Below are 22808 nucleotides of genomic sequence, written 5' to 3'. Positions count from 1 at the left end.
CCTCAGTCTCCCAAAGTGCTGGGATTACAGGCTTGAGCCACCGCGACCGGCCACATTTACCGCCTTTTAACTAACTACGAGATTTCCACACATCACCCATTCTGAGACTTGTGGTCTTCACATTTGAATGTCCCTAAATCAGGTTCATTCTATAATTGGTAGCATATCATAATTTAATTGGCAACCAGTTTTTCTTAAATATAAAATAATGGCCAGGTGCAGTAGCTCATGCCTGTAATCCCAGCACTTTGGGAGGCCGATGCAGGTGGATCACTTGAGGTCACGAGTTCGAGACCAGCCTGGCCAACATGGGTGAAACCCTGTCTCTACGAAAAATATAAAAAATTAGCCGAGTGTGGTGGCACACACCTGTAATCCCAGCTACTCAGAAGGCTGAGGCAGGAGAATCACTTGAACCCGGGAGGTGGAGGTTGCAGTGAGTTGAGATCACACCACTGCACTCCAGGCTGGGTGACAGAGCAAGACTTTGCCATAAAATAAAATAAAATATTTTTTAGATTTGATGAAATATGATATTTTTTTAAAATCTTTTTTCAAAACTTTGTGTGTTTCATCAGACTAGATCCTAAGCTCTATCAGGACAGAGATTGTGGTCTTTCTTATTCACTGCTGTCTCCCAATTCTTAGAGCAGTGGCTGGTATGTAGTAAGTGCTCAGTAAATCTTTGCCGAGTTAGTGGTGGGAGGTCTTTCAAGGAGCCCCATCTTGCTTTCCTCATCCCAAGCTCTATTTGTTCACGCATTAAACAAACCTCTCCTGAGCATCCTTGCTCCCATTTTGTGCCAGGCCCTGGGCTCAGCAATGAGGGCATGAGCTTAGGTCTTCCTATCTCCCTCCTGGAGCTCTTGGTCTCAAAAGAAAGATGTGGAAGGCAGGGTGTTGAGCTGCAGGCCCGGGTGATTCTGTGTGCACTCACACAGGGGTCCCGTGTAGGTGGGGTGGGGCGGCATCTCTGAGGGAGTGTGCACCAACCCTGTGGGTCCTTCAGGGCTACATGCAGCCGCTGAAGCAGCCAGAGAACTCTGTGCTCTGTGACCCTGCACTGGTGGACGAAATCTTCGACCAGATCCCCGAGCTCCTGGAGCACCACGAGCAATTTCTGGAGCAGGTTCGGCACTGCGTGCACACCTGGCATGCCCAGCAGAAGGTGGGAGCCCTGCTCGTCCAGTCGGTGAGTGGCCCCGCTGCTGCCAGCTCCCACAAGCACAGGCCCTCCTGGAAGGGGCTGGATGTGGCCATGGATCCCCATCCCCGCCCACCCCACCTGGATGCTGACTCTGGTCCCAGATCTGACCACAGAACGTGGCTAGACATTGGCACTTACCCCAGCCCCTGGGTGGACTGAACTTGGACACTCCCCTACCCCAGAGCTTGGCCAGACTCTGGTACGGACTCCGACCCCAGCCAGACACTGACTCTGATCCTGGACCCTACCCTGCCCCCGGCTGGCACTGACGTGACTCTAGTCCTGACCCCAAGCTGGTGCTGACGCTGACCCAGACCTCAGATGGATGCTGGTACTGACCTCCACCCTATCTTTACTGGAACCAAAATAACTGTCCTGGTCCTGACCCTGGACTTGGGCTGGATGTTGATGCTGGCTGAGTCTTGACTTTTTCTCCATCAGATATTTTCATCATAATAGCATACCTGTCTGCTGGGCATTGATCTAAATGTGTTGTATCTATCAATAGCCCTAGTAGGAGAGTGCAGTGGTTACCCTGATTCTAAAGTTGGTGACTGAGACATGGAGAGATTGGTAACCTGATGAAAGTTACAGTTAGGAAGTGGTGGAGGACTCAACTCCAGAAAGCCCGGTTCCAGTGCCCTGGCTTCCCCTACCCCATACTGCCTCACCACAGGCCAGATCTCCACTGTACACTTGTCAAGCTCCCACAATAGTGAGTGAGAACTTAGAAAAGGTATTGACTTCAGAATTCAAAAAGAACATCAAAAGCAAAACCAATAAGCATTTAATTAAATGCCTGTAAAACATAGCATGCCATTTTCATTCATTGTTAAATTTAGTATTTATAAGAATTTAATTACATTTGAAAAACTTCCAGTTCCGTTTTATTTTGCCAGAATTCCCAAGAATACACCATGACTGATAAATCATAGCCAAATGCAAACTAAATGGTTTCTCAGAGCCACATAATTTCAAAAGCAAAATTGTAAAAATTCTTCCAGAAATTTTACAAGTGAAAAATTATATCTATTTCTGTGGGATATATGTTTCAGTATATTTGCTATGCTGTGGGATGGGGCCTTGAACCATCTTAGAATGTCCTTGCTGACCAGGAAACTGATGGGACCAGACAGGGGTGATGGGGTCCCAGCTTGGATTGAGTGCTGATGTCTCCAGCCCATCGTCACCCTCAGTGTCAGTAAGCTCAGCCCCCTGCCTAGACCTTGATGCTAACCATGGACTACGGCAAAGCCCTGGACCCCCAGGGAGGGGTCAGCACAGGATGCTATGTTCCAGGGTGGGGGTGGTTGGTGAGGGCTGTCTTCCTCCCTTTGCTGCTTCACGCCCTGCCCTGTTCTGTCCAGAGGCAGGAGCAGTTGGCACCTTAGAGGGACAGGACTCTGGGTGGGCGCAGTGGCTCACGCTTGTAATCCCAGCACTTTGGGAGGCCGAGGCGGGCGGATCACGAGGTCAGGAGTTTGAGACCAGCCTGACCAACATGGTGAAACCCCATCTCTACTAAAAATACAAAAATTAGCCGGGAGTGGTGGCGCGTGCCTGTAATCCCGGCTACTCCGGAGGCGAGGCAGGAGAATCGTTTGAACCTGGGAGGCGGAGGTTGCAGTGAGCTGAGATCATGCCATTGCACACTCCAGCCTAGGCGACAGAGTGAGACTCCGTCTCAAAAAAAAAAAAAGAGAGAGAGAGACGGGACTCTGAGGTGTACACAAACATCACTAATGTGGTCACGTAGCTTATCCACGGTACAGTTGAGACAGGAACCCAGGTGTCCTGGTTCCCAGACAAGGCTTCTTACCAATAACCTCCATATTGAGTCTGCCATCAGCATCAAGCAGGTATTAGCCACCAGCTGTATGCCCTGAGCTGGGCTTTACTGTCGGTGGAATGGGAGCACTTTTCATGGAGAGGGAGAACTTGTCCTAGGAGATCAGGAGAAGCCAGAGGCCAACTGGAGTATCAGGCAGAGCTCGTCAGGGAAAGGAGTACTTCCAAGAGGAGGCAGAACTGGAGCACAGCCCTGAGGCGGGGCGAGATTTGGATGAAGAAGGGCATTCCTGGGGCGGGTGGCAGGGATCTGCATAAGCAAAGGCCAAATGACTAGAATGAGTCTGTGTCACTCAGAGAACAGGGAAAGGGAGACCTGCCTGACTGGACTTCGTGAGGTTGGAGATCTAGGGATGGAAATGCCTAGTTGGAAGTGAGAGAACCAGGTCTGAGCTCACATGATACGTTCAGGTCTACATATGTGCATACATGAACAGTCACAGCCAGATAATATGCGCACTCGTATATCCATGTGTACACATGCACTTACGCCTAAACACGACCACATTTAGAGCCACAAGACACATGCCCGATCCCTTAGAGATTGTATCATTTCTAGTTGGAGGGAAAAGATGGCGACTCATGAATCAGTGAAAACTAGGACAGGGTGAGGTGGGGTGAGGGATACCTTGAGGGTCCCCAACCTGCCTCCTCCTCCACAGTTCTCCAAGGATGTCCTAGTAAACATCTATTCCGCCTATATTGATAACTTCCTCAATGCAAAGGATGCTGTGCGTGTGGCCAAGGAGGCGAGGCCTGCCTTTCTCAAGTTCCTAGAGGTACTGTGGGCTAGGGCAGGGGGATGGAGGTGACCCTCACTTTGGGCCAGCTTTGAGGGTCCCAGGAGCTCCCAGCATGGGCACCATAGCCCCAGCCAGTGGGCCAGCCTCTGCTCTCAGGGGGAGCTGGATGGGCCTTGCTGGGGACCTGTCCCTGGACATAGTCTCCCTGGCATGTCATTCCTCACACGGTGCCCATCCATGGGTTTCAGCAAAGCATGCGTGAGAACAAGGAGAAGCAGGCGCTGTCTGACCTCATGATCAAGCCTGTGCAGCGGATCCCACGCTACGAGCTTCTGGTGAAGGTGGGCATGGAGCTGGGTGGGCAAGTAGGCAAGGCCTGGAAGCATGGGGGGATACAAGGAGGTCTAAGGCCCCTGCCTCTTTGAGCCTAACATCAGGGTCCCTAGGGGTCAGGTAGGAAAGTCCTCTTTGGTGTCTACCCATAGTCCCTCCTGCTCCAGTAGTCTGGAGCCCCAGGGGTAGCTAAGCAGTCAGGTCTGGTCCCCATTCCCACCCCAGGACCTCCTGAAGCATACACCTGAGGACCACCCAGACCATCCACTCCTGCTGGAGGCACAGCGGAACATCAAGCAGGTGGCTGAGCGTATCAACAAGGGTGTGCGGAGTGCTGAGGAGGCAGAGCGGCATGCCCGCGTGCTGCAGGAGATAGAGGCTCACATCGAGGGCATGGAGGATGTGCGTGCACCCTGCCCCGCCCCACCCCACCCACATCTGTGTCCACTCGGCCTCTGTGTGCATCTGTGGCCACCTGGAATCATGGCTGCATCCATGTCCAGAACCACAGTGTGTTTGCATCCATGTCTGCCAGCCTCTGGCCACACGTCTCCACCTGTCTGTGTTCTTCCATGTCTGTCTCTGACCTTGGGTCCCATGACCTGGCAGTACAAGGGTGTTGGGAGGGTGGGCAGCATGCTGCTTCCATTGGCTTAGCCCATGGGGTGGGGCCGAGGGATCACTGGGATTTGTGGAGGGGATAGGGATTAATAACTGGCCTTCGAGATACCTTGTCCCTGCTGTCCCACAGCTCCAGGCCCCTCTGCGGCGGTTCCTGAGACAGGAGATGGTCGTTGAAGTGGTAAGAAGTGTCCCAGTGTCTGCCCAGCTGTCCCCACCTCCTCACTTTCTCCTCTCACCCTCTATCTGCAGGTCTCCCTGGTCTTTCACCCTGAGGGAGCCCTGGTTGAGTCCCCACTCTGCTCTGACTCTCTGGGCAGCTGGGGAAGAGCCCTCACCCTCCGTGGGTCTCAGTGTCCCCTTGGGCACTATGGGCAGGTGGGTGGGCTTCTGGATTGTGTCCACCCAGCCTAAATTCTGCCTTGGGCTCCACAGAAGGCAATCAGTGGCAAGAAGGACCGGTCTCTCTTCCTGTTCACGGACCTCATCGTCTGCACCACTCTGAAGCGAAAGTCAGGCTCCCTGCGGCGCAGCTCCATGAGCCTGTGAGTGGCTGGGGCGGGGTTTGGGTGGTGCCAGCAGGGGAGCAGTTGTCCCTCTCTGAGCCCCACTCCCCGACCCTGGCCAGAGTGCCCCATTGGCTCCCCACAGGTACACGGCAGCCAGTGTCATTGACACAGCCAGCAAGTACAAGATGCTGTGGAAGCTGCCGCTGGAAGACACAGACATCATCAAAGGTGGGTTTGATGCTAGGGATTCTGGGTGTTGGGGCCTTCCTCTGAGAAGCCTTCCTGGAGGGTCTGAGCTCCAGCCAGTCTGGCTGCTTGTCCAGCTGCTTTTCCACTTTTGGGCCTCACTTTCTCATCCAGTGCAAGGGGGCTGGCATGAAGGACCCAGTTGGCACCCATGGAGCCAGACAATCTGTCCATGCACACCGCCTTCCAACTGGGCAGGGACCTAGGCTGGCAGTGGGAGCTGGGTGGGGGTGGTGCACAGAGAGCAGCATCACTGTAATTAGCCATTGATTCATCTGTGCAAAATCATTTGAGCGCCTAATATTAGATGATGTTGCACTGTCTGGTTCAGCGGTTTCACACACAGGGAACAGACACTCGCTTGAGTTACTGCAAGCAAAGGGTCGATTGGAGCCATCCATGTTGTTTGGGGCTGAGAGTGTTGAGAGCTGAGGCAACTTCCAGGAGCCGCTCCTCCTGTGGCGTCTGTCTTTCTTCCCTTCTTGCTGAGTCGACCCTGTTCTCACTGCTTTTAGCTTTCTGTTTCCTCATAACTCCTGTGATCAGACCCAGACTGGCTCCAGGCTTAGCTGGAGGGGAGCTCACCTGGAGCTTGGCCCTCAGGGTAACAGACGGGCTTGCCCGGCCCCTTGGTGAACCCAGGCCTGCCCCACTATGTAGGAGTACCACCTGATTATTACTCTAATTGGTCCAAGTCAATAGAATGACCACGTTTAAGTTAGGTGCCCACTCCTGGTCCAGTCAGCTGTGAGCAAGAATGGGGCAGGGTCATATAGAAGAAAACACGGCTGCCCAGGTGGTGAGGGTTGGGATGGAACAGTTTCTGTCAAAAGGAGTAGATTGGCTTCGTCTCTTCAGGCTGCTTTAACGAAAATACCATAGACTGGGCAATTCATAAATAAGAGGAATGTATTGCTCACAGTTCGGGAGGCTGGGAAGGCCAAGATGAGGGTGCCAGCAGAACTGCAAGGGGCCTGTGCCTCACAGAGGGTGCCTTCTATGTGTCCTCACTTGGTGGAAGGGGTGAACAAGCTCCTTCAGGCCCCTTTATCAGGGCACAAATCTCATTTCACAGTGGTTCCCCCCTCATGACCAGGTCACCTCCCAAAGGTCCGTCTCTTTTTTTTTTTTTTTTTTTTTTTAGACGGAGTCTCACTGTGTTGCCAAGCCGGAGTGCAGTGGCGTGATCTCGGCTTACTGCAACCTCCGCCTCCCAGGTTCAAGCAATTCCCCTGCCTTACCCTCCTGAGTAGCTGGGACTACAGGGGTGCGCCACCACGCCTGGTTAATTTTTTTTTTTTTTTTTTTGTATTTTAGTAGAGACAGGGTTTCACCACATTGGCCAGGATGGTCTCGATCTCCTGACCTTGTGATCCACCCACCTCGGCCTCCCAAAGTGCTAGGATTACAGGTGTGAGCCACCGCGCCCGGCCAGGTCTGCCTCTTAATACCAACACATTCAGGATTCGATTTCAACTTGTGAGTGTTGCGGGGACACAAATATTCAGGTAACAGCAGAGCTGTTCCCAGCCTCGACCTGGCAGGAAAGACCACTGCCATCCACCCGGCACACACTCTTCTTCCCGTAGACGTGGTGAGACAGCCTCCCTGTCCAGCGTGACTCCATCTTACAGTTACAAAGCGTGCCCTCCCCTCCTCAGCAGGCTGCCTCTCACCCCCATGGGGTTCCTGGTCACAGGGCCACTTCGGACAGGACTTGCCAGTCTCAGGATCCATGTCTTTAGTGCTGTCATGACCCGTCCAGGGACGCCTTACCATTCTGTAACCTGTGGCCCAAATACTAAATTTATATACACCAATAACATACTCTATAAACTAGATCAGAGAAAAACAGGAAAAGAAACTCATTTAGGAAAAAGCAAAAAGAAACTTCTTTTCCCTTGATTTCAATACACATGTGTCCTGGCCCAAGGGTGGAGGGACAGCTCCATGTATGGACCACTGGTCCACAGTGTGCATCCGAAGCCTTGGGTTGAGGGTGGCAGGGCATCTGCAGGACCAGTCACTTGGCAGTGTTCAGGTATGGGATAGGACCACAGAAATCCAGGGCATCGTGCACTGCCCCCTCCTTTGTGGGGCGATGAGTGTCTTGGTCAGCACATTTGACTGCCTGGGGCTCTGTCTGCTCTGCCCCTGCTCCCATGGCAGGCTGCAGCGCCGCAGCAGTTCCGTGTCAGCCGGAGCCTGCGTATCGCAGAGCCAGCCACCATTTCATACTCCGTGCTCTCCCGGGAATTCTCCGTGGGCCTGACATCCTGCACGACATGGCTCTGAATCAGGCCCAGTCCCCAGCTCACAGGCCTGGGGTTCCTCTGGGAGCTGCCTATTAACTTTTTCCCCAAGAGTTTGGGGTTTCTATGCTCTCGGTTTGTCAGGCCTCTCCCCAGGCCCAGCTGCAGGCTGTGCAGTGAGGGAAGGAGAGTGTGTCCCAGCCTGACCTTGTCTGTCTCTCTATCTGTCCACGGCCTTCCTCTCTCCCCCCAGGGGCATCCCAAGCCACCAATCGGGAGAACATCCAGAAGGCCATCAGTCGCCTTGATGAAGACCTCACCACCCTGGGCCAAATGAGCAAGCTCTCTGAGAGCCTCGGTTTCCCCCACCAGGTCTGTGCTCTCTACCCAAGGCTGGGGAGCCAGGGGGTGGGAGGCTTCTGACCCTATCTCAGAGATAGACAGCCCTGACATTTGCCTGGGGGAAGAGACATTCCTTTCCCTCATCTGAAGGCAAAAATTGCAGCCTCCCTGCATATGGGGGAAGTAACATGTTCCAGGTCTGAGGATGGAGACATAGCTGCATCCCCATCCGAGGGTGACAGAGGGCCCATCCCCCATCTGTCAAAGGAATCCAGGCCACCTCTTGGTCTGAGGGAGGAGACAATCCCACTTGCTGTCTGAGGAGAGAGGCATGTCTCCACACATTCTCAAGGGCAGGCGCAGGCTGTGGTGAGATGCTGGGGCCTGAAGCCTGGGCCCTCTTCCCCACAGAGCCTGGACGATGCACTGCGGGACCTCTCAGCTGCCATGCACCGGGACCTGTCAGAGAAGCAGGCACTGTGCTACGCGCTTTCCTTCCCGCCAACCAAGCTGGAGCTGTGCACCACTCGGCCCGAGGGCACCGACTCCTACATCTTTGAGTTCCCTCACCCTGATGCCCGCCTTGGTTTTGAACAGGCCTTTGATGAGGCCAAGAGGAAGCTGGGTAAGCCAAGGCACATGCTGGCCGTCTCCTCCTAGAGCCTCCAGGAAGGAGGCCAGAAGCATTTCACAGCTGTCTGTGACTTCAGGAGCCAGAACCACAGTGCCCTGTGCTCCAGCTCCACCTGGTGGGGAGGGGGGCTTCTGCAGTGAAACATCAGACTAAATAATAGCTGTGGCCTCCCTGACAGGGAGGGGATTCCATGGATAAGGTCTCACTGTCTGCTGGACCTGCCCCATAGTGGGCACCGATAGCCAGGACCCTCCATACCCTCCCTACACATACTTTGAGCAGGGCTAGATCAGGGAAAGCTATTGATCATGGTTCATGGCTTAGAAGATCCATAGAAACCTCTGGGTCTAACCCCAAGACAATACACATGGGAAAAGATTGAGGCCAGGAGCGACTGCCTTATTCTAGTGTGGCTTGGATCAGGCCTCCCCCTAGAGAGACCCTGAGGGGCAGGGGAGGAAGGGGAATGGGGCAGGGGCAGGACCAGGGTGAGATGGATGCTGTGCTAAGCAGGGTCTGTCTGTCCATCCATCTCCACTGCAGCATCCACCAAAAGCTGTCTAGACCCTGAGTTCCTGAAGGCCATCCCCATCATGAAAACCCGCAGTGGCATGCAGGTATGTCTGCATCTGGGTCACGTGGGTGCACGTTTTCAAAGCCAGCAGGTGTTCATGAATTTTTATTTTGTGTATGACATTGTGTACATACCTTGAACATTACTATTGCTCCTTATGTCTTGGAAAATTCAGCTCTCTGAACGTGTGTGGGTGCTATATATGTATTACATGTATACATGTATATGGGTATGCTTCGTGCATATGAACAAAGGCTATATAAATGACGGGAAGTTGCTTCATTTATGTGCTTGTATGAGGTTGCATACATATGTACAGAGGTTACCAGCATCACATTTTTTCTATGCATGTATCCATGATTATATCCAGGGATATGTGTGTGTACATGTAGGCATGATGCCCGTATCCCATAGGCATGAGTACATTTGATGTGTAGAGGGTCACATGGGCAAGGCACGGTGGCTTACGTCTGTAATTCCAGTACTTTGTGAGGCCAAGTTAGGAGGATCACATGAACCCAAAAGTTCAAGACCAGGCTATGCAAGACCCTATCTCTACAAAAAATTTAAAAGTTATCCACGTTTAGTGGCGCGCCCCTGTGGTCCCAGTTACTCAGGAGGCTGAGGTGGGAGGATTGCTTGCGCCCTGGAGGTCAAAGCTGCAGTGAGTCATGAACCTACCACTGCACTCCAGCCTGGAAGACAGAGCAGAAACCAAAAACCTATCGCAAAAAAAAAAAAAAAAAAGGGTCCTGTGCCACGTGTATGTGTACGCGTGTGTAGAGGGGTGTAGAGCGCATCCATACACACCCATGCAGGCCTGCCTCCCTCCATTCTGCCCGGGTTTCCCAGGACTGGGGAATGCTGGCAGCAGTTCTGCCATTCACCTTCTCCTGTCCATTGGCGCCTCCTGCAGTTCTCCTGTGCGGCTCCCACCCTGAACAGCTGCCCGGAGCCCTCGCCTGAAGTGTGGGTCTGCAACAGCGACGGCTACGTGGGCCAGGTGTGCCTGCTGAGCCTGCGCGCCGAGCCGGACGTGGAGGCCTGCATCGCCGTCTGTTCCGCCCGCATCCTCTGCATCGGGGCGGTGCCCGGGCTGCAGCGTCGCTGCCACCGGTGAGGCCTGGGCTGCACCGCGGGCCTGGGAGACCCAACCCCTGTCCCAGCACACGCTGAGGTCGCCCCGGCGTGGTTGTGGGCGGAGCCTGGCGAGTGTGGGTGGGGTTGGTGGGCGTGTCCGCTAGCGGGGCCCTGTCTGGCTCGTAGCTGCTCTCATACTCACTCTCTTTTCTCGCAGGGAGCCTCCTCCGTCGCTGAGGAGTCCTTCAGAGACGGCACCGGAGCCCGCCGGGCCGGAGCTGGACGTCGAGGCCGCCGCGGACGAGGAAGCCGCGACGCTCGCGGAGCCTGGGCCACAGCCGTGCCTTCACATCTCCATTGCAGGCTCGGGCTTGGAGATGACGCCGGGCCTCCCCGAGGGTGACCCCCGCCCAGAGCTGGTGCCCTTTGACAGTGACTCTGACGATGAGTCTTCGCCCAGCCCCTCGGGGACGCTGCAGAGCCAGGCCAGCCGGTCCACCATCTCCTCCAGCTTTGGCAGTGAGCTTTGGCTATCTCCTCCAACTTGGCGCTGGCAGGCAGGGTGGACTGCTCAGAGAAGGGGGCGAGGAGGGATCAGTGCAGGGCAAAGGCATGGCGTCAGACCTCAGGATGTTAGCACACAGAGCAATGAGGGCAGGGGATGTGACACTGAGGATCCAGAGGACAGTGGGACAGTCAGGCGGGATCATGAAGACCCTGGAGCACTCAGCTAAGGAAGATGGGGTGGGGACCCACAGTGTGGCCACTGGGTCCAAGGGGGCCAGATGAGATCAAAGATTCTGTAGTGCTGAGCTGTTGGTGAGCAGAGCAGCAGGCTGGAGCAGATGCAGAGGCCTCGAGGATGGGGAGGAACATCTTCGAGAGGCCCTCTGGAGGGGCATGGCCAGGAGGGATGCATGGCCTAGAAAGATACCAGGTCCCAAGCCTGGCAGAGGGGGATGGAGCCAGAGACCTTTGTCTCCCTCAGATGAGGAGACCCCGAGTTCCAAGGAGGCCACAGCAGAGACCACCAGCTCAGAGGAGGAGCAGGAGCCAGGCTTCCTGCCACTGTCTGGCTCCTTTGGGCCTGGCGGTCCCTGCAGCACCAGCCCAATGGATGGGAGAGCCCTTCGCCGCTCCAGCCGCGGCTCCTTCACCCGGGGCAGCCTTGAGGACCTGCTGAGTGTTGACCCTGAGGCCTACCAGAGCTCCGTGTGGCTGGGCACTGAGGATGGCTGGTAGGGACAGGGGAGGGACTAGGGATACAGTGCCAGAACTCTGAGCTCCTTACTCTGGAAATCATGTGGTCCCCTGGAACTGAGGCAGGAGGGCTTTGGGTCACACCTCAGGGGTACTGCTAACCAGGGATGTCGGTGGGTGTGACAATCCCAGGGAGGCTGTGGGACCTCCGTACCTCGGGCAGGCACCCAGCATTGAAGACATGGTGCTGTGGGCAAAGAGGTGGAGGGATGACTCCAGGGGCTGGTGTGCCCCAAGCATTTGTCCCAGGTGCACACCCCGATCCACAGTGTCCACGTGTACCAGTCCTCCGACAGCATCCGTGACCGCAGGAACAGCATGAAGCTCCAGCACGCAGCCTCTGTGACCTGCATCTTGTAAGGCCCCAGGGTGGCCCTTCCTGTCTAGACTCTTCTCTGCCACACGTGCAGGCCTCCTTCTGTTCACCTGGGCCCCCTGCTCTATTGTCCCTCCTCTCTGTAGAGGCTTTGGAAGCCAGAGGCCTGGCCCCAGGCTAGCTATGCCTCTTACACACTGTGTGAGCTCGGGAAAGTCACTCCCTTTTCTTAGCCTCAGGCAACCCCCACCTGGAGAACAATAGGTGGGAAGAGGTGGCCTCTTGGGAGCCATACCCATTCTATCTGTGGTTCCCCTGGTCCTGGGTAACCCACTTTGGCTGCCTGAACTCCCTTCCTCCTTCCTCTTTTCCCTACCCAGGTATCTGAATAACCAGGTGTTCGTGTCTCTGGCCAATGGAGACCTTGTGGTTTACCAAAGGGAAGCAGGTGAGTATCTGCTCTCCCCCACACCCTGCCCCTATCCCCTTACTGGTGTTGGGGCTGTCTCCTGGAGATATGGCTGTGGGCAACTCCCAGGCCCTCTCTGGGCCTTGGTGTCCTTGGTTATAAAGGGGAATGCTAACATCTCATTTCAGGGAAGACTGAGGCTCAAATTTAGAACTGGAGTGAATTTCCTGTTTTCTTTACCCCACTCCAGGCCATTTCTGGGACCCCCAGAACTTCAAATCAGTGACCTTGGGCGCCCAGGGGAGCCCCATCACCAAGATGGTGTCTGTGGGTAGGCGGCTGTGGTGTGGCTGCCAGAACCGAGTCCTTGTCCTGAGTCCTGACACACTGCAGCTGGAGGTAGCAGGGGGTGGGGGAGATGGAATTGGTACCGTGGGATGAGCTGGGTCCGTGTGAGAGGGAGACGGAGACCATGGTGGGAGCATAAGCAGCATCCAGCAGAGGGCTAGGGCCTTCCTCTGACCACAGAGTGACGCTGGCCAGTCCCTGTCCTCCTTCGATCCTCATTTCTTCTCTAGCTGATGAGGAATACAGTAAGTGTCCCATATATATTAGGAATCTTATTCATCCTCCTGCCCACTCTATCTCTCAACTCAGGTTTTAGGGTCCTTTGGGGATAGGACAGGAGTCCTTCCTGATGTCAACATCTATTAGCATTAGACTGTGGCATTTAGTGCTGCACATGTCACTTGCACACATGTCAGAAGTATCCAGGGGCAACGGGTTCCCTTAATTTCCCTCTCACTTATTCCATTGTTGGCTGGGCAGGAGTCCAAAGCCCTGGGTTCAGGCCCCAGCTCTGTGACTGACTTGCTGTGTGACCTTTCCCTTCTAGGCTTCAGCTTCCCCACCTGTCCAGGGGGAGGCCAGTGACTGATTTTAAAATCCTTTAAGCATTGAAGTTCTCTGATCCTTAAATCACTCAAGTTTAATGGGGAAAGAGCACCTCCATTGTAATTCCTGAGAATTAAGTTGGGAGGCGCTGGTGAAACCAAGCTTTGAAAGGTTAATCAGACCAAGGACCAAACGCTAGTGTGAGTTGTAAGGGATGGACACTGGCAAAGCTCCAGACTAGAGTGGGCCAAGGGAGGCAGGCCTGCCAGTGACCCATCTTCTCCCTGCCTTCCCTAGCACACGTTTTACGTGGGTCAGGATTCAAGCCGCAGCGTGGCTTGCATGGTGGACTCCAGCCTGGGTGTGTGGGTGACGTTGAAAGGTAGCGCCCACGTGTGTCTCTACCATCCAGACACCTTTGAGCAGCTGGCAGAAGTAGACGTTACCCCTCCTGTGCACAGGATGCTGGCAGGTACTGAGCTCAAACTACCACAGCACCCTCCTTGGAGCCTTTCTGCCCAATCGTAGAGGAGGCTGAGGCTGAGCCAGGGCCTGAATTTGGCCCCAGCTGTGGTCTGTCTCCCACCCCAGGCTCGGATGCCATCATCCGGCAGCACAAGGCTGCCTGTCTGCGAATCACAGCGCTGCTGGTGTGTGAGGAGCTGCTGTGGGTGGGCACCAGTGCTGGTGTTGTCCTCACCATGCCCACCTCGCCCAGTACTGTCAGCTGCCCACGGGCGCCACTCAGCCCCACAGGCCTTGGCCAGGGACACACCGGCCACGTCCGCTTCTTGGCCACAGTCCAGCTGCCAGATGGCTTCAACCTGCTCTGCCCAACCCCACCACCTGCCCCAGACACAGGTGGGTCAGTGCATCATACCCCAAGCCAGGGATCATGGACGTTTGGTTTAGGACTTCCCACTATCCTGCCAGAAGAGCTTTTGAGAGGGAGGAAAAGTGTCACATAGAGCTGGAGGTGGCATATATGACAGGAAATAGGCCATGGAAGTCCCCAAATGAAATCTAGGATAGTGTATATGTGTGTGTCTGTGTGTGTATTTGTGTGCGCACCTGCATGTGTTGCGTGTATATAAAGGTCTGGCCAGAGAAATATCATGGGAGACAGGGAGGGAACTATAACCTAAGAGGTAGAATATGTCACAAATAGAATATGTATATAGGAAATACATCCTGTTGTATATATTTCCTATATACACCAGGAAATAGCACAGGACTAGAAATGATATATAGGGCAGGAAGTGGAATCAGAAAGTGATGCACAGAGCAGGAAATAGAAATAGCAACAGAAAACAACATAGAATGGCACCAGCACAGAAAATGGACTGAGAATTAGAAAGTGAAACAGCAGGGCACCAGGCGCGGTGGCTCACACCTTTGGGAGGACGAGATGGGAGGATTGCTTGAGCCCAGGAGTTCAAGACCAGCCTGGGCAACATGGTGAGACACCATCTCTACAAAAAATACAAAAAACAGCCAGGTGTGGTGGCACACACCTGTGGTTCCAGCTGCTCAGGAGGCTGAGCCCAGGGAAGTCGAGGCTGCAGTCAGCAGAGATTGGGCCACTGCACTCCAGCCTGGGTGACAGAGTGATACCCTGTCTCAAAAAAATAAAAATAAAAATATGGCCAGGCGTGGTGGCTGACACCTGTAATCCCAGCACTTTGAGAAGTTGAAGGGGGTGGATCATCTGAGGTCAGGAGTTCGAGACCAGCCTGGCCAACATGGTGAAACCCCATCTCTACTAAAACTACAAAAACTAGCTGAGTGTGGTGGCGGGCGCCTATAATCCCAGCTACTCGGGAGGCTGAGGCAGTGAGGCAGAGGTTGCAGTGAGCCAAGAGTGTGCCATTACACTCCAACCTGGGCGACAAGAGCGAAATTCCGTCTCAAAAAAAAAGTGAAACATCAGGAAATGAGGTACATCAGGAGGTCACAACCAGAAAAGTTTCGCTTTGGCAGGACAAGAAATGATATTCCCAAGAGGAAGTGGCCATGGAAGTCAGGAAGCAGTAAAGCCTCGGGTCAGGAGTTGTCTGGGTTCGCAGAAGATTTAAGCTACCTGGGAAAGGGCTGTTGGAAGTAGGAGGCTTATTTAATGCAAGGACATTGCATGCAGTAATCAAGAGAGAAAGTGGTGTCTTACAGGGCACTTACATTGTAAAAAGAAAAAAATCAAAAGTGGTGTCACCTTGGGAAGTTATGTCACTCCTGACTAGAGATTACAGATAGGACATAAGAAGTCTGGCTGCCAAGAAGCGGGCATTCTTTCTAAATAACTTCCTAGCTAACAGAAAGTGGGATTCCACCATAGGAAGTGTGCACATCTTCCTTCCTATCTTCTGGGGTATGGGAATTCAGGCCCCGATGGGACAGTGAAGCCTCCATTCGCCCCCAGGCTGACAGATCCTCCCCTCTGCCCCCAGGCCCCGAGAAGCTGCCGTCACTGGAGCACCGGGACTCCCCTCGGCACCGAGGCCCCGCCTCGGCCAGGCCTAAAATGCTGGTTATCAGTGGAGGTGATGGCTATGAGGACTTCCGACTCAGCAGTGGGGGCGGCAGCAGCAGTGAGACTGTGGGCCGAGACGACAGCACAAACCACCTCCTCCTGTGGAGGGTGTGACCCTGTCTGCTGTGGCCCAGGACTCGCTCGCCCACCTGCCCTCGGCCTGCTTGCCTCTTCCTAGCCCACACGCAGACTTTGACCAGGAGTGTCCGGCCAGGGGCACACGTGTGTCTGCGTGGGCTCTGCCTTGTCTTCACAGAAGCATTCCTGATAGAACACCCACTGACCAGCCAGGCCATGGCTTCTCCCAACCCTCTGGCTGCCTCCGTGCTCCCAGTCATGATCTGGTGGGGGACATGTGGGCTGACCAGGACCTCTGACCCTGGAGCTTCTACCAAAGACACAGCCGGGTCTGGACCCCATGGGGCTGGGGAGGGCCATGTGCAATATTTGGAGGGTTTTCTAGAGGGCAGCAGGAAGGCTGGGGAATTCCCCATGTACAGTATTTATGTTCCTTTTTAGATGTGTACCTTCCCAAGCACTTATTTATGCAGTGACCTGGTGACCTGGGGTGGGGGTGACTTGAGGAAATGACATGAGGAAAAGAAACCTATTCCTGCCCTGGGGACAACCCTGGGACTCTAACCAAGCCTTCCTGGAGAAACCCACGCGCCCCTGAGCCCCATTCCATTCATACAGGCACATGTACGCACACTGCATGTCCAAGGCGCTAAGCATTGCCCGTTGACGTAAACTTTACAGGGCCCGCCTGATTGGGTTGCCCTCAGTCCTCTAGATCAAGATGCTGACTATTAGGGGGCAGTGATTGCCATCTGGGGACCTGCTAGGCTTTGTCATTTCCCAGTTTGTTGGTGGTGCCTTTAGTGGTTCCCTAATTTGGGAACACTGATGGGGCCTTGGACAGGGCTTTCTCTCAGGTAGGAGAAATGGGCCCGTGATCTCCTCACAGTCGCCCCCAGTCCTTGGCCCTGCTTCCCTGTGTCTCATGCACTGGCACATACGGTCACCTTGGAGGGCAGACCTAGGAGCCCCTCACTCTGACCACTGAATCCATCTCCACACCCCTCCTGCCAAGGGAAGCCCCTTCAGGAAGGACCCCCCAAAGCTGAAGGGCTGAATGTAGCCTCTTCAATAGAGAAGGCTTCCACTTGAGAGCAGCCTCTGCCTGACCCCCTGGAATGCAGGGAGCCACTCTGACCCTCAGCCCCCTCGCTTCTTCAGCTAAAATTCCAAAGGTTTGGTTTCAGATGGGGTTTGTTCTGTTTGGTTTTGGTTTTCTTTGGGGTGGGTGGGTCATTGTGTTCTTAGATTATGTTTCTCTTGCTACCAAACAGTCATGTATTAACTCTCTTTGGATGATGAAGTTTAAAGAGTCAATAAATAGAAACACCAGATGACTGCATTGGTGGCCACAGTGGCCTCCTGTCAGCAACCTCAGGGCTCAGTCTCCCTGGCCACATGGGCCTTCCGACGTCCACACACTTGAGAAGAAGAGAGGCCTTGGAGACCCAGAAGAGTGCTGGACAGCGAGGTTGCCACGATTTGCTGTGTTACCCTGGGCAGGTGTCTGGGCTGCAGTTTCCTCATCAGGAAAATAAAGGGGTTGTACTAGTCCAGTGCTTTGTAACCAGGGTTACATGGTAGAATCCTTGCAGATGACATGTAGATGTGGAAACATGATACATAAATTATTTACGTATTAATCAAGACCTTCTGAGTCAGTGGGCCTGGACGGAGCTTGGGAATCTGAAGCTCCAGATAAAGAGCCAGGCCTCCCGTTGAGTCTGTCTACAGCTCCTCCAGGAAACAATGTTCTCCAGCAAAGCCTCACAGCTGGAGAACCCTGATGAAGGCCAAGGCCCTGCTCCAACCCTCCGAAGGCTATGGAGCAGGGGTAGAATCCAAGTCTGTCTGATTTCTGGTCTGAAGAGGTCTGTCATTAAATCAGACACAAGAACACGTAGGCCCAGCAACATGGGGCCATGCTGTGCAAGGACAAAGAGCCCTCCACACCAGAGTGCACCTGCAGAACTCGTGGCCATCACTAGAAAAGAGTACATCATGCCTCAGCTCTGCCACACGCATGAACATTTCCAGCCTAAATGACTGACTTTTGAGTCAGTCCCTGAAGGGGCATGCAAGCTCATGCTCTGCAAACTGGCAGCACACCTTTCAGGGGTCTGCTGGGTCTTCAACACCACAGGACGGACATGGACCATCTCCCTGCAGCATCATTTTACTGGGGCTATCTGGGGAGGAAGGGATTCTATTAATAAGCACAGATACATTATGGAGTAGGAGGCATCATTCATGTGGAATTTACAACGAAACAAAGCATTAGAAGGAACACAGGCTTTGAAGCTGGACAGACCTTGTTTGAGATCTTAACTTTGCCACTAACTAGCTATGTGCCTTTGGGCAAGTTGTATCCCCTCTGAGCCTCCATTTCCTCACCTGTGAAATGAGGCTAAGGATCCCTTCCCGCACAGGACTGCTGCTTGGCGTGCACAGGTCTTTGGATTGCAAGTAAGAGATTCATTGTGCCTGTGAACTAGAAGAGTGCTTATTAGTGAAGACGTGAACTGGCAGCAAGGAGCTGTCGTCACAGGGCATAGTGGTCCAGACATCAGAGCTGCATCTTAGGACATCTGGCCTCTCCACTTGAGTCGCCAGTGCCTCCCACACTGCCAGTCAGTTGCTGTTCCACTGCTTTCCAGCTTCTCCTACCTCAGGGGCTCTGCCTCCTCCACTCAGAGGCCCCTGGGCAGACTTCAGTTTTAGCACAAGATACCCAAGGCCAGATCCTCACCACTTCCCCCACTCAAGTGCCTCAGTAAGAATGGGCTTGGCCCAGCCCACTGTTACTTAGAGGGCCACATTCCAGGGCACTGGCCAGCCTGTGGACAGCCCAGACCCCGTCAGCTGTGGGCAGGGAGGCCCTGGAATGAGTGTCAGACCCCAGGCTCCCGGCCCAGGGGAGGCTCCTGGAAGGATTAGCTCCTCCGAAGCAGTGGTTCTCAGCCTGGGATGTGCATTATAATCATGAGGGCCCAGGCCAATCCCAAACCAACTAAATCTGAACTCTGAGGGTGGGACCCAGGTGTCTATATGTTTTTTAGAAACCTTTAGTTGAAATATAACATTTATACAAAAAAGGACACAAATCATTAGTGTGCAGCGTGATGGGTATTCATAAAGTGAACACACCCAGGTCAAGGAACAGAAAATCTCATCACCCCAGAAGCTCCCCTTAGACCTCCTTCTTGTCTACCCTTCAAGGGTAACCACCACCCCGGCTTCTGACACCATGATGTACCAGCCAAGGTAGAGAACTCCTGCTTTAAAGGGTATGAGTATGGTTAGCCACTGGAGTAGGGGAAAGTGGGGCTTGGGTTTGATGTTAAGAGGGAACACCAGCCTGGCCAACATGGAGAAACCCCATCTCTACAAAAAATACAAAAGTTAGCCAGGTGTGGTGGCATGCATCTGTGGTCATAGCTACTTGGGAGGCTAGGGCAGAGAATTGCTTTAATCCAGGAAGCCAAGGTTGCAGTGAGCCGAGATTACACTATAACACTCCAGCCTGGGTGACAGAGGGAGACTCTGTCTCAAAAAAAAAAAAAAAAAGGAACAGCTCAAACCAAGGCAAGGAGGGGTAGAGGAGCCTGGTGCAGGCCTAGGTGGATGGGGGAAGAGGAAAAGGCAGGGGAGGCTAGATTGGGAGCTCCATGAGCGTGGGATTTTGTTCTTTGCTCCATCCCCAGGCCTGCCACAGTGCGTGACACACAGTAGATGCTCAGTAAATATTTGTTGAATTAAATCTGGAGAATTCAGGTGAGAATCAACTGTAGGTCTTGAATAAACCCGGCTTCCACTTAGTGTTTGCTGCAAGCCAGGAGCATGGATCATCTCGAATCCTCACAATGGTCCTGGGAGGTTGGTACCATTATTACCCTCCTTGTCAGATGAGGAAACTGAGGTTCAGAGAGGTTAGATGCCTTCCTCAAGGTCACCTACCCACTAACTGATAGAATCTGGAATCTGTCTGCTCAGGTCTCTGTATCTCATGGAAGAGGATGGCCAGCCGCCTGGTGCGGCTGCAGGACAGGAGAGACAACCTGAGCACCCAGAGCCACACATAGTCACTCCTGAGGCTGGACTAATGTTCCTTAGACCAGCCCTGGGAAGAGGATCCAGATCCCAGATGAGTGAGGAGAGTCAAAGCCAGAGGCCATCTCCTCTTCAAGGGAGTTCTCTAGGTGGTCCCTTGGGTTAGGGACAGGGGGCAGGGTTTAGCTAGACCATCTACCTTATGGAAAAGATGAGGCACAGAGAGGGACAGGGACATACCTGAGGTCACACAGAAAGGCAGCATTGAGGCTGGGGGTAGCTGGGGAGGAGAGCCCAGGCAGGAAGGTTTCCTGTGGTCAGAAAAGCCAGGAAACGACCCTTAAAGCCAGGGGAGGCAGAAGGCTAAATGAGCTGGCCTCCAGGGGCCCTGTCACACACCTCAAACCAGCCTCAGCACTGGGCTGGTCCAGAGGGCTTGGAGGGAGCAAGTCTGGCTAAGGCCTTACCTTAAACCATCTGGGCAGGGCCTGGGGAGGGGATGGGGGACGCCAGGGCCTGAACTCAAGCTCCAGCCTGGCCTCTCTGCACTGTGTGATGTCAGGCAAGTGTCTGTCCCTCCATGGACCTGGATGACCTCTGTGAGCCCTTCACATCTTCTGCACGCCTGCCAAACACCAAGTCTGTGTCCCCACAGACCTTAAGCCACAGGCCAGGTTGCAGGAAGCGGCAAGGGAAGTCTATTTTAGGCCCGATTATAGCCAGTAAGGAGTCCTGCCTGGCAAAGGCAAGTGAGCCGGCATCCCAAGCTGGGTCAGAGGTAGTTTGATGGGCTGGACTCGGGAGGGAGATAGTGAGCAAGCATCAGGGTAAATTGGGCAGAGTCCCTGCTGCCCAGGACAAACACTCCACCAAGGGAAGGGAGAGAAGAGGGAGCTTCTGAGCCCAGCAGCCTGGAAGAAGCTGGTGCCCCCGATATGAGGTCTCAGCAGATCCTCATTACACGCTTGCATGGGCGAGTTCTCAGAGAGGTGAAGTCATTTGCCTAAGGTCACACAGCCTGGCAATGGCAGACGTGGGACTTAACCACTATCTATGTGACACCAAAGCGTATATTCTTCCATTTTCCCCTAGATTTTCTTTCTCCAGGCTCCTTAACCTCAGATGCTTCAGCAAGCCACCTGCCTCCCTGGGCCTGGCTCACACTCCCTAGCTCTTGACCTGCTCATATTCTGGGCCCAGAGAGTAACTGGACTGCAAGTCTCACCCTGACAGTCCCCAGGGTCCCCACCAGCCCCATCGTCTGCAGTTCATGGCTCTGGGTTCCTCTCTCAGACTCACCATGGGACCAGGAAGACCCCACACCTGCCTCCCTAAGCACCAGTCAGGTGGGCAATAGAACCTGGGATGGATGGAACTGAGAGTGCTGGGCCTCCCGTGAGGGAGCCAGTGAGGCAGTCACCAAAGACTTGACACCTCCACCCCAGTGGGATTCCAGACCCAGTCCAGGGTCTGGACCTAAATGCAGGTTGAACCTGGTCCTGAGACCCAGATAGCCCCAGCTCAGCTTCTGGCCTGGCCCCAGGCTAAGCCCCATCCTGGCCTCCTAGCCTCAGTTTCTCCTCAGATTAAGCCCACCCTCCCCTGGAGTTAAGACACAAACACAGGACAGCAGCCCACCTTCTTAGGGTTAGGACTTGGCCTGCTGGTGGTTAGCCTAGGGTAGAGCATTGAATTTATTTTTATTTTTATTATTTTTTTTGAGACGGAGTCTCGCTCTGTCACCCAGACGGGAGTGCAGTGGCACAATCTTGGCTCACTGCAGCCTCTGCCTCCTGGGTTCAAGTGGTTCTCCTGCCTCAGCCTCCTGAATAGGTAGGATTACAGGCGCCCACCACCACACCTGGTTAATTTTTTTTTCTTTGTATTTTTAGTAGAGACGGGGTTTCACCATGTTGGCCAGGCTGGTTTCGAACTCCTGACCTCAGGTGATCCTCCCACTTCGGCCTCTCCAAGTGCTGGGATTACAGGCGTGAGCCACTGCGCCTGGCCTGGAGCATTGAAATTTAAGTCTGAGCCTCCCATTCCTCCAGGCTTGTACTGTATATACTTCCTTTTGGAATTCCAGCACAGCCAGCAAGTAGAGTGGCACCCACTACCTTTGGTCCATGACCCCAAGGCAGTCATCTACTCAGATCCCCTGTATACCGCCACACTGTGGTGGCTCTGATCCTGTGACCCAGGATCCCCACCCCAGACAGGGCCTGGCTGGGGCATGGCGCCTGTGCCCCTGCCTCCAGATCCCCATCACAGCTCATCCCAGTTTACTGGGACCTTGTGCTGTGTACCTACAATGAGGTGCACACATCCTCTGGGCCCACTTGCCCAGCTGTGGGCCATGTGAAGTTCAACAAGATGGTCTCTGAGGTCCCTGAGCTCAGGGATTCCAATGCTGACTCCATGGGTTCAGTCGAGATGCCAGGATTTTAGAAAACCTGTGATTCTGACAGTCCTTTGTTCTCAAGCCTGTGGTTCTCCAAGCTCCATAAAAAGCAAGTCTAAATCTTTCCTGTGGCTTCCACAACTCCTTCCGTGTCTACTCACTGTGGAGCAACCCAGATGCTGGTAGACTCTCAGGGAGGGGCTCACGTCACAGTGGTTTCAGAGTCAGAGCTGCCTGCAGGAGAAGCTGGCCCATCCACCCAGCAGTAAATAATAATTAAGCTACCTCCTAACCTGGGGGTTGCAGGGGCGAGAAGTGTTTGGGCTGTGGCCCCAGGAGATCTACCCTATGGAGCTGCTGCCAGGGCAGCCAGGTAGCCCCCTCCCACAGAGAACTAAAATGACCTTCAGGCAATATGTCTGGTACTCCAGTTTTCAGATGAGAAAACTGAGTTGGGGGTGGATTTGATCAAAACCTCACAGAG

The 22808-nt window shown here is 54.0% G+C and overlaps 1 protein-coding gene across 1 annotated transcript in view; it reads left to right on the top strand.

The window, feature by feature from the left end:
* ARHGEF17 (Rho guanine nucleotide exchange factor 17) overlaps nt 1-17516 on the top strand; it is a 60951-nt gene extending 43435 nt beyond the window's left edge. The window contains exons 3-21 of the mRNA XM_009186908.4: nt 1010-1192; nt 3718-3834; nt 4047-4139; nt 4357-4533; nt 4883-4933; nt 5188-5297; nt 5404-5489; nt 8013-8131; nt 8513-8726; nt 9279-9352; nt 10226-10425; nt 10607-10908; nt 11378-11627; nt 11919-12005; nt 12346-12413; nt 12625-12773; nt 13566-13740; nt 13860-14129; nt 15713-17516. Of these exons, the coding sequence (XP_009185172.3) occupies nt 1010-1192; nt 3718-3834; nt 4047-4139; nt 4357-4533; nt 4883-4933; nt 5188-5297; nt 5404-5489; nt 8013-8131; nt 8513-8726; nt 9279-9352; nt 10226-10425; nt 10607-10908; nt 11378-11627; nt 11919-12005; nt 12346-12413; nt 12625-12773; nt 13566-13740; nt 13860-14129; nt 15713-15909 (2922 nt within the window). The 3' untranslated portion in view covers nt 15910-17516. The remainder of the gene's footprint in view (nt 1-1009; nt 1193-3717; nt 3835-4046; nt 4140-4356; nt 4534-4882; nt 4934-5187; nt 5298-5403; nt 5490-8012; nt 8132-8512; nt 8727-9278; nt 9353-10225; nt 10426-10606; nt 10909-11377; nt 11628-11918; nt 12006-12345; nt 12414-12624; nt 12774-13565; nt 13741-13859; nt 14130-15712) is intronic.
* The last annotated feature ends 5292 nt before the right edge of the window (nt 17517-22808 follow it).

This window comes from Papio anubis, chromosome 12 (genome assembly GCF_008728515.1).
Source record: "Papio anubis isolate 15944 chromosome 12, Panubis1.0, whole genome shotgun sequence".
Taxonomy (NCBI): Eukaryota; Metazoa; Chordata; class Mammalia; order Primates; family Cercopithecidae; genus Papio; species Papio anubis.
The sequence above is the reverse complement of the archived record's forward strand: the minus strand, read 5'-3'. Positions and strand labels throughout refer to the sequence as shown.